Source organism: Dasypus novemcinctus, chromosome 28 (genome assembly GCF_030445035.2).
Source record: "Dasypus novemcinctus isolate mDasNov1 chromosome 28, mDasNov1.1.hap2, whole genome shotgun sequence".
Classification (NCBI taxonomy): domain Eukaryota; kingdom Metazoa; phylum Chordata; class Mammalia; order Cingulata; family Dasypodidae; genus Dasypus; species Dasypus novemcinctus.
Window position 1 is genome coordinate 32,892,611 of NC_080700.1, and position 11,789 is coordinate 32,904,399.

Below are 11,789 nucleotides of genomic sequence, written 5' to 3' on the forward strand. Positions count from 1 at the left end.
CGGCAAGAGAAGGCAGGGGTTGAACTGTCGGGAAGCCTAATTTATGATGCTACCATGAATGATATACTTGTGGCCCCGTATCTGTGAGCACTGAAGGGTTTCCCTTTTTTTAAGCATTTGAAATGAATCCAAATTGACTAACCCTTTTCATGGAAGAATTTTCAGAAAATCCAAGAATTAAAGTTTTAAGCCTAAAATTGTACTGAGCAATAGCTATGGGGAAAGGAATGGTAGAAGTATTTCTAATGGAAAGAATACTAGATTAGGAGTTAGACGAGAAGCCCTTAACCAGCCAGCCATCTGACTTGATCTCTCCAGGCCTTCCTTTCCTTATCTAGAGTTGGGGTGTGACTAAAAGTTTCCCTCCAGGTTTAACATCCTGGCACTCTGGAGATACCTGGCACTTTTAAGAAAATGCTCACTCATGTTCCTAGACAGACATATCCTTCCAGTTATCTTTAAAAATAAAATAAGACACCAAATATATTCCCAGACCAGTTTATATATTTGTACTGGAAGTACTCTAACAGCTCAAGTATGCATAGCCCCATACTTGTCTGATGATAAAATCCCATCTAGTATTGACCAAAAAAAGGGACACAGTAGCCAGATAGTTCAATAAATTTTATTTCTTATGTTTGAAATATCCTAACCACATCCTGCAATTCCTTTGTTAGGACATTTGCATATCTAACTACTTTCAGGCAATTTGTAGGACTTAATACCTTATTTCCCAGATATTTGATTCTTTTCAATGCTATTGTAAATAGAATTTTTTCTTGATTTCCTCTTCAGATTGTTCATTACTAGTATATAGAAACACTACTGATTTTTGCTTTTTGATCTTGTATCCCACCACTTTGCTGAATCTGTACCTTTGTTTTGATTTTTCAGGATTTTCCCCACATAAAATCATGTCATCTGCAAAAAAGGAAAGGTTTACTTCTTCCTTTCCAATTTAGATGGCTTTTCTTTTTCTTGACTAATTGCTATGACTGGCCCTTCCAGTACAATGTTGAATAGTGGTGACAGTGATGTGACATGTTCTCTTGTTCCAGATCTTAGAGGTAAAGCTTTCAGTCATTCACCATTGAGTATGATGTTAGCTGTGGGTTTTTCATTTATGTCCTTTATCATGACGAGGAAGTTTCCTTCTATTTTTCATTTTCTAAGTGTTTTTTATCAAGAAGAGGTGCTGGATTTTGTCAAATGCCTTTTCTGCATCAATTGAGATGATCGTGTGGATTTTTTTCCCTTTGGTCTATTGATATGGTATATTAAATTAATTGATTTCCTTATGTTGCACCACCCTTGTATACCTGGATTAAATTGCACTTAGTCATGGGGTATAATTGTTCTAATACACTATCGGATTCAGTTTCTAGTATTTTGTTGAGGATTTTTTCATCCAGATTCATAAAGGATATTGGACTGTAATTTTTTTTCTTGTGGTATCTTTTTCTGGCTTTGGTATGAGCGTGATGTTGACCTCACAGGATGAGTTAGAATGTATTCCTTCCTCTTCACTTTTTTAGAAGAGTTTGAGCGGGATTGATATTAATTCTTGGAGTATTTGGTAAAATTCACCAGTGAACCCATCCAATTTGTTCCTGGGCTTTTCTTTGCAGGAAGGTGATTGATAATGGACTCAATCTCTTTACTTGCTACTGATTTGTTGAGATCTAGTATTTCTTCTTGAGTCAGTTTAGGTAGTCTGTGTTTCTAGGAATTTTTCTATTTCATCCAGGGTATCTAATGTGTTGGGATACAGTTGTTCATAGTATCTTCTTATAATTTTTCTTTCTGTGGAGTTGGTAGTAAAGTCCCCACTTTGATGTCTTATTTAAGTTTGCATCATCTCCCTCTCTCTCTCTCTCTCTCTCTCGTTCTTTTTTATTTGGTCAGTCTATCTTAAGGCTTGTTTTATCCTGCTCTATGGTGAATCCACAGACCTAGGTTAAATCCAACTCAGCATAAGGTGCAAGGCTGGAGAAAATCACTCCGCCTCCTCCTCGGTCTCAGGGGAAGTTCACGCCCACTAACTTCAAGTGGGCCTTCAGCACCCCCAGCAGCCACTGTAAATGCCCCTACTCCATTCTCTCCCAGTCTCAGGTGACTATCAGTGTCCCCTCTCTTCTCAACCTTCCAGCACCTACTCCCCTGTCCTCTTTACAGCTGACAGCCTTCCTAGAAGTACCTGCAATCACATTCGCCCACTATCCAGTGTCTACACAAGTCAAAATTCATAAGCAGAATGCCAGGCGAACTAAGAAAGCCTGCAGTAGGAGAGGAACTCGCCCCTTTCCACCTGTCACCATGGATGAGCTGACCATGCTTTCAGCTGGGACCGGCCTCGCCCACTGTCCCGCTGTGCGCTACATCTACCCCCTTCCACAGCATCCACCACACCGAGCCAGCATCTCCCTCCTTTCTGCCGGATCGCCAGTTACTTCCTCTCCGCTCCTATTCCTCCCATCTTACAAAAACCTCATAACCCACTGCTCTCTAATAATCACGTCATTTCTTTCCTTTACAGCAAAACCATTTTAGAGCCCAGAATCCTATAGTAAGTCAAATTAGCATTCTAGAGTGAAAGGAAAAATTAACACATTTTCAGGAATCAGTAAAGTTTAGACCCAAAGTTCCTTTCCAAATGAAAATAGATGTGTTCTAGCAAAATGAAACCTCATCTAACAGGAATACATGGGCTAGAAGAAACAATGTGGAGCAAAGAAATCAGTAAAATGTACAGTTCTTTCCAAATAGTTACTAGCTGTAAAAACAAACAAAAATAATTGGAGACTAAAATCCCAGATTATTACAAGGCAAGTGGTGTTTGGGGGGATGGAAATGAAAAGAAAAGTAAAATTACTCAATTTCTTTTCTTGCTTACAGAGGATATAGATTTTGATTAAAGCTAGATGTTTTTAGAAAAATATAAATTTGCATATGTATGTTAAAATTTACCCGCTAGAAAAAGAAAACAAATGAAAAAGAGGAAAATTGTAAAACTATCATAACCTTTATGTACCTGAGATCATAAAATCAAAATCCATAAGGAAAATACCAGGAAAAATAGATATAATAATAGAGGGAATATTTAACATTCCTTTCTCAGAAATCAATGGATCTAATGGACGAAAAATAATGAAATAAATTTGAACAAGTCGGTTATCAGTCTTCCTCTAATCAAAACCTATGGAACTGCTGTATAGGCCTTTTTACCTACAGTCTTTTCAAATACACATAGACATGTCACAAAATCGAACCGTGTATTAAGCCACAGAGTAAACCTCAGCTAATAGTAAGAAGCATAATTCACACAAGCAAGATTTTCTGCAAGTAAAGCACTAACAGTAGAAATCAACAATAGGATAAAAAGTAAAAACCTTTCCATTTAGAAATTAACGCATCATTCTAAATATCTATTGAGGAAATCAAAACCAGAATTACTTTTAGACATCTACAATAATGAATGTACTGCATATCAGAACTTCATGGGCTATATAACCAGAACAGGGCTCAGAGGAAAATGTACCAGCCTTAAATGCATTCATTAAAGGTTATACCGACTGAAAATAAATAAGCTTAGCATTTATTCAACTTAAGAAACTAGATAAGAACAACAAAATACACCTATGAGAAGTAGAAGGAAATGAGAAAGACAAATTAATGTACCAGAAAAATTTATTAACACAAAATTTGATTTTAAAAAAACAGCAAAACTTGTTTGTTTTAAAAATCCAGTAAACTTTTGTCAAGTCAAGTCAAGAGGGAAAACAGAAAACAAACAACATTATAACAGGAAAGGGGCCTAAATACAGATCCAGAGGTAATTTTTTTTAATTACAAGGGAATACTACAAAAAAATTTCCACCTGTATATTAGGAAACCTAGATGCTGGTATGTCAGCATTTTTTAGCTCATAGCAACTCTCAATAAATATTTGCTGAGTGAATGACGTAATTTCTTAGGAAAGGAGTAAAGAAATAAAACCACTGAAGAGACCTCTCCTACTTTTTCCCAGAAATAGCTAATTATACTATAAGCTTTTTTAGACACTTGCTAGTATGTATTTCTCTAAATAATATGCTTGCTATTTTTTTTTCTTTTTCCATTTTAGAATTGTCTATAGTATACCCACTATGGAAGTGAAGGGATTTGTTCTTTCACTCCCATACCACCCACCCTGATTCCTTTACTCTCGGAATAGTTATATCATAATTTACTGGCCTGTCTTGACTGGGTGCTCTTGAGGCCTGCTGCACAACCGTTGCCTTTTTTGTCACCTATCGAATTCTTTACCCCTCTCTCGTACTGGATTCCTGAATCCTGTATCTTTGAAACTCTTTCTTTGTTAATTCCCTCCTCCTGAGCGAAAGGGAGCATGGGGCATAAATTTTTGAGGCTGTGCAGGTCCAAAATGTCATTATTCCACCTCATCTTTGCATTAAAGTTTACCTGGGCATGTACGTTTAGGTTGGAAGTAATTTTCTCTTCGAATTTTGAAGGCTTTGCCTCACTGCCTTCTAGCTTCCAGTGCTCCAGACAAAGAATATAATGGCTTCCCGATTCTTGATCTTTTGTATGAACATGATTTTTCTCTCTGGATGTGAATAGGATCCTCTCTTTTTCCTTATGTGTTTGAAATATGACGATAAACCTTGGTGTGGGTCACTCGATGGGATTTTTCAGTCTGGTAACTGAGTCCTTCATCACATAATACATAGTCTGGCCATTTAAATTGATCATAACAGGCTGCAATGTGTTTGCCTCAATAATAGCTTTGACCTTTAACTTTATTATATGTCTGTTCTCAAGCTTGTCATTGTCCTGAGCAGAAAGTTCCACTCATGTGTCACTGAAGTTTTCATTTCTATCCTCAACCTCTTCAGAGAGGGCAGAAACATAAATCTACTAGTTTCACCTTCTGAGCAAGTGAGTGAACTGATTATCTCAAGTCTTTTCTGTAATTCGCCTTCTAATTTGCTGCAACCTTCTACTAAAGCCTACCCTTTCTGCCGTCCCACTTCCCACGGTAGAAATTCTTTGATGTACTGCAACCATATTCTTGAACTCTTCATCTCCATCTTTTAGCAGACACAGTCCTTTCCCTTGTTTTGCAATAATGGCAGCTTCAACTTGAGAACTAAGGTTCTAGATTCCACATTGTTGAGCTTTTCCCACCTCTGCCTCCCCTTTGCAGTTCTTTCCTTTCCTGACATCAATGTCATTTCATCCTTACATCCCTCTGTGTGCATCTCTGGCCTACAGTGACAACAGACGCTGAGGGACTCCTAGTTGTAACGGGCTTGGGCCTTCCTCCACTCCCTGAGAAAGTCAGTGTGGGTGAGTTTCACCTTAGAAATGCCACAGGCCTTTCCACACTCCCCAGGGAGCGGCCGGGCCAGGCGCACAGTCCCAGGACGTGAGCCCTGACACTCGGCAGCTCAACCTTTAGGCTGCACAAGCACCTAACTGGTGGCACCCTTCATAGAGCTGTAGGTGGGGCAGGGACAGACCCACACAAACTGCTTTCTCATCTCAAATGTGCCCAACTGCCCAGGTATGCTGCGACTTGAAATGTTATTTTAATGATTTTCATCCCTCCATTTTTCTCTGTTCTTTTATTTGTCTCAGAGGTCAGATAGTATATACTTGCATAATTGTCTTAAATTTACTCTCCTAATATTTTTGTCTTTCTGCTTGGCTTTCTAGGAAATTTTTTCCACATTCTTCCACCCCTTTTAATGATTCTTCAATTTTGCTATTTTTTAATTCAGAGAAGGGACAGCTTAGAACATTCCTTTTTATCACATCCCCTTCATTTCACAGTTGCAGTTATTGTCTTACCTTTCTGAAGAAAGTAATCATACCAGTAGTTTTGTTCTACTTTGCTTTTTTCCTTCCTTCACAGACTATTTCTTCCAAGTTTCTTTTTCTGTTTGTTTTCATCTTTGGTATTCGAAAGCCTGGCAGTTATTGAGTGCCCACTCTTATTTACCAGTAGAGCATTAGAAAAGGTGATTGGAAGCCTGAGTGGGTGGACGGGGCTTTCAGTTCTCCTCTTCTTAGTAACGTGCTCCTTGGGGAAGCCCTGATATTAGAGCGCTCGAGCTCTTTTATCTCATGTTGGTCAGTTTACTAGAGAAGACTCATCCAGTCTCTTCCTGGAGGCAAAAAGGGGATGACATAGTTAAAAAACGTTCTTTTTTTTTTTTCAGATTTATTTATTTCTCTCCCTGCTCCCCCACCATCATTGTTTGCACTCGCTGTCTCTTTGCTGTGTCTGTTCGTTGTCCGCTCGCTGTGTCTGCTCATCTTTTTTAGGAGGCACCGGGTACTGAACCCAGGCTTCCTGTGTGGGAGGTGGGCACCCAACTGCTTGAGCCACATCTGCTCCCCTAGTTAAGATATTCTAAAATAGCTCTGAGTGACCATTTGAAACTGGGGGGTAATAGAGAAGCAGAAGCTTGGAATGACCCACAGGTTTCTGACTTGAGTTAGGTTAAGATTTCCGCACCATTAACCTGTGTAGGGAAGAGAAACAGGTGTCTACTAGAAAGACAGTTAGTTAACTTCTGGCTCTGTTATGTTTGAGGTGCTAGTGCTTAACTGTAGTGGGCTTTGGAATCAGAAGTCAGTGAATCCACTTCCGCTCTGCTGCCTCCTAAATCTATGGCCTTGGGCAGGGCACTTGATCCTCGCTTTTTTCAGGATGCTATTACCTCCCTCCCAGGTTAACTGAGAATATCTCCACATTTAGCGCTGCGCCACACACATGAGCACACACTGAACTGTAGTCAGCAGCTCTGCCAGCTTTTGTCATTGGAGGAGACAGGACGCTAGAGCGGGCGAGCCACCTGCCAGTGATGAGTCTCATTCAGGACTCACGCAGAGAACCAAGACTTGATCCCTGGGGATCTCCGGCCCTTACCGCTTCAGAGGGAAAGGGCGATTCTAAGAAAGAGCAGCTATAAAAAGGTAGGAAGTAAACTGATAACCTGGAGAAGAGAATTTCTGTAGGAAATACAACTGAGGCACCAGTCTATAAAATACAAGCAGTGATCCGGAGCACTAGGGGATGTCGTGCGGATCAGCATGGAAGTACTTGGTAAGTGATGGTTTTTGTAGAGTAGACGAAAGGGCTGAAAACGTCTTTGGTGTTAGAGCTCAGTGGCCACTGCAGTACTCCATTCGGTAAGGGAATGGAACCAGAAGAGTGAAGGAGAGATTCTTCAATTGATTTTAGAAATTAGTCAGGATGTAAGTAAGTAAAATATAGAATAAAAGTTCCCCCAATAAATCTTGAGGTCTTCCCTTATAAATTTTCAAATTAGTTGCTACCCACGTGCACACACACGCCCTAGAGTTTGACCTGCTTCCACTCAGAAAAGGAAGGACACCTGGCAGCCACCTCCCCGACCTCTTGTCAGCAATTCAGGCTTCAGGAGAACAGCACACTTCCCGTACTCGTGCCTACGTAACTTCATTTCCAGCAGGGAGAGTAGGAGAGGTGCAATTCTGATACTTAATGCAAATGTTTGTGATTGTGTAAGCACCTATGGTGAATGCGTTTTCAGAGTCCCATGAATTTTCTCAGAAAACAGAGTTGGGGCTTGTCATCACTCAGTGTCCACACTCACACGGATTGCTTCCATTCTAGATGGTCCAACTGATCCCATGCAGGCTCGAACGGGACAGAACCTCTTCGCAGTGGAAGAAAGCATCGTTTTAAAACTTGGAAAGTGAGCATAAAGTCAGTACGTCTTGCTTCTTCTACAATCAAGATGTATCCTAAAATGTATTCTGTCCATTTTTCACGTAACACGTACTGAAAGTGGTATGCATTTTAAAACTCCGTTCAACTGTGTATTTCTACATGCAGCCTTTAGAGAAGGATTGACTCCCAAAGAAACAATGAGACAGAGGGGCAGAATGAAAGACAGCCAAGGACTGTGGATCAAAGGACATGCTGGCATATGCTCAGTTTAAAAACAAAACAAAAAGCAAAAAAACCCTGCTGGCCATCAGGCTTTTTAGCCACACAAAAGGATGAAATATCATTATCTTTATATACAAGGTTCCTATTTAATTTAAATGTTTGTAAATATATAGACGTATATAGTGAATGTATTTTAAAAAAAGAATAAAGAAACAAAGAACTTCTCCAAAAATGCTGCTCTGGTCATCAGGGGCTCCCCTGTCATGCTTCGTCTGGCTCAGTAGCAGTGCGACAGAGGCCGTGAACTTCTCCCTACAGAAGAAAGGTGAAGAATTACGGTGCATCAGTTTAACACTGGGAAGGTTCACTGAGTGTCAGCGAGAAGCTGCCATTCCATAGTCTCGAGACTGAAATGAAAGCACCTGATTAGCATGGAGGGTCTTTGAACAGCTGTTCCTTGAATTTATCACCATTTCAAAAATACTATTTTCACAGCGAGTTATTTTCCTATAGTCAGGGGCCTAGGCCTCTAGATATGTAAGTGTTCTGGTAAAAGTTTATTGATACTTACACATGTATCATGAGTGTTTCTAATATTACAGCTCGGGTGTCATGGTTCCTTCTTTAAATTGAAGAGTCTTGTCAAAAATGCTCCTTTAGCACTATTTGGGGAGTTCTCTCTTTGGTGAGTGGAAATACCTGCTTTTTTGGCCTCCGTTTTGTTCCTAGTAATTTAACCACACCGCCTCATTTAAAAGAAACAATCCCTTAGCAGCACTCGTAGAAAACCTGTAAGAACTACACAACTAGCAGCCTACAGAAACATGGGCTCATGGCACACGCAGGAAAAGGATTGGAATCCATGCCGCGAGTTTCCATTTCAAAACACCTTTTTTCTCCCAGCACCGTGAAGCTTTAGTACAGAAGAAATGCTGTGGCAATCCATAGTCTAATTGGATTTCTCAGCCATCCTATTAATTTTATGACTCTCAATAATACAAGCTTGTGGTTTATTGCCAAATGTAAATCATTAATCTAATACTAACAAGAAGACATGACTTCATTCTTTGCTTTTGTTTTCCATTAGGACCTATCATTAAAATTCTAGAGCTGCAGAGGACCTCGGCAATATCATCCAACCCTCTTAGGAAGCAAGTGAGGTTGAGTCTGTGGTGTACAATGCCACTTCCTAGTCGTGTGGCTGTCCTGGTCCTCAGTGTCTTCCTCGTCACATTCGTGGGTTTCCTTTAGGTCATTATTTCTCTGAGTAAAGTCATTGTGGAGAGCCCCTTGAAAGAACATGCTAATGGCCTGTGGCTCTCGTGTGTGCATTTGTTACTGTCATTCTGGATTAAATACCTGCAGACATAAATTAGATTCCTTATCCTTCGAGTTCTTTCTTAATACACTTTCAGTCCAAGTCATCATATAAATTAAATGCAAACAAAATTATAAAGCTGATATTATTACCACAGGACCTTATCACAGTCTCTGGGCAGGCCGGCACCAAGGGGGCAGCCTGGCCTGAGCGCTTTGCCCAGTCTGGGGGCTCTGTCACAGACAGCAGCCCCTGGAAACCCTCTTTCCTGGGTCTAAAACGCAGTCAGAAAAAAAAAAAAAAAGGCATTGTGGGCAGAAGTGAGGAGATGCAGAAGGCAGTAGGCAGCACCCATGAGGAGAGAGTCGGGAATTCATGGAGTTGCGTTAGGAGAAGAGTGAGCAGGAGCGAAAGCTGGGCCGTCCCAATGGAGTGACAGAGGCCTGCCACTGAGCGCCCCCAAGGCAGCCTGTGTGTTCCAGGTCTCCGAGAGGCCACTGGAACTGTTGAGCTGATTTCCTGCTCTCTCTCACTCCCCTCAGTGTTGCTGATCCAGATCCCCCCACCTGTGTGTACCTCACTTCCTTGCCCTCAGAGAGGCGCGACTAGAACACCCAGTACTTGCCAGAACCACCCTTAGACTCTGGCTCTTTCTACCTGGTGCACTGCTGGCCTGCAGCCCTCGGTTAAACGCACCAAGTACCTTTTGTCCATGTTGTCTGAATCACTGCAAAACGAATTCCTGTATTGTGGATTGAAAATAAAGAGAAAAAAAGAGTATTTTGGCCAATGACAGTTTTTAAATCTCAGGTCAAGTCTAGATCTTAAATAGTGCTGGTTGCGTGAATGTCGTAGATCAGCTTGCAGCAGCCGAAGGATCATTATACTAAATGAAGTCTTTGTGAAAGGGACTGAGGCATTCACTTTTTTTTTCTCCCATTCTTTGACCTTTGTGTTTAAAATTCCAATCTCTTCCGGGCACTTCCCACAACTTAGGAAGAAAAATAAGTTGGCATAAGCATTGCCTGACTATGACACACACACAGACACACACACACAAAAGGGCATACACTGCGTGTGTCTGCTTTTGTCATGCGTCGTTGAAATAACATCTTCCAAATATCAGGTAACTAACTCCCTGCTATTGGTTGTTTAGTTTCCATTTATTTCCACCTTCATGGAAAGACCTGGCTTTTTTGTTGTTTGAGCTTCACACTTAAGACTCTCAACTATTTTGTCACTGTCCACTGCAGGAGGAGCAGCTTCCTCGTTGTGCTACCAATGTCATTGTTATACAACTGAGCAGTGGAAGGAGAGGAGGTGCCGCACTGTTGTGCTCCTTTAAGAGTCCCCCCATCCCCCTGGGTGTGGACAGAGCAGACTTCTGGGTTGCTCCACCAGGTGCTGTGTTCACCTTCCTAAAAGTTGCGCTGGCTTCTCGGGGGGCCCTGATGTTTTTAATCCCCTCTTGTTTGATGCAACGTCGAACAGCCAGGGGTATGACCCACAGTCCCAAACCATCTGCTTCCCTATCACATTAGCAAGAGCTGAAGCGTGCCTTTTCTTTCTCAGGCTTACGTTTCCCAAATGTTCCTGGAAGCACTTTGCAAAGCATTGAGGAGAACCCAAGGACTGGAGGCTGGCCTTACAAAATTGACCGTGAAATCTAGTCAAACGGCGATGACACCAGCCAACAATTGGCAAGCATTTCCTTTTTTTTTTTTTTTTTCCTGGTCGAGCCAAGAAGGTCCCAGATTACTAGGCTAACGTTATTCATCCAGATCTCTCTGTCTCTTGTGATGTCCAAAGACCTGGTAGTTTGGGCTTTTCCCATATGCTGAGGGGCCTCACTGCTCCCGTGGCTGACTTCATTTGTACTGGACAGGCGAAGCCCATGGAGACACAACCCTTGGTGTTTGAATGGTGAAAGCCAACCATTCCAAGAACCTGGATCCCTCCAGTTTCTAATAAACTGCCAACAGTTTATTAGACGTGAGTTTAAAAAAAAAAAAAAAATTAAAAGTTAACTTTAGTCTTACCTGGCAAGCCATTTGAATTGAAAAAGGAAGAAAAGGCCTTTCAAAAGTAATGGGATACTCCTTTATGCTTCCCCTTTTCACCCGGAGAAGCTAAGAGAAACCCATCCTGCATACCACGTGGATGGTCTCTGTTAGCAATGCCCCACAGTCAAACCCTTGGAGATGCTGACAGTTTCACACTCCGCTGCCCTGAGTTCAGTGTCCACATGTCACCTGCCTTCTTTCCTTTTTAGTAGGAGGTCAAAATTGGAATGCAAGAACGGTCCAGCCCCAGGTGCGACTGTCAGTGATGTCAGATAGCCACCTTGATTAGGTCTTCAAATTTGGGCCCAAATTAATTTTCAGATTGAGTGTCCCCATTAGAGGCTGTTGAGTAAAGTTTTCAATAAAACTGAGTGAAGTTATTCAGGAAAGAAAATCACTTCCAAGAAGGTTTGATTAGCTATAGGTTTTCTCATTGACCATCTCTACAATTGATTGCCGTTTA

General features: G+C 41.3%; 1 protein-coding gene across 2 annotated transcripts in view; it reads left to right on the top strand.

Moving 5' to 3' along the window:
• FAM120B (family with sequence similarity 120 member B) overlaps nt 1–9,322 on the top strand; it is a 123,701-nt gene extending 114,379 nt beyond the window's left edge. For both annotated transcript variants that reach the window (XM_012529905.4, XM_012529906.4), the window contains exon 12: nt 7,667–9,322. In XM_012529905.4, coding sequence (XP_012385359.2) covers nt 7,667–7,679 — 13 coding nt within the window. In that variant the 3' untranslated portion in view covers nt 7,680–9,322. The remainder of the gene's footprint in view (nt 1–7,666) is intronic.
• The last annotated feature ends 2,467 nt before the right edge of the window (nt 9,323–11,789 follow it).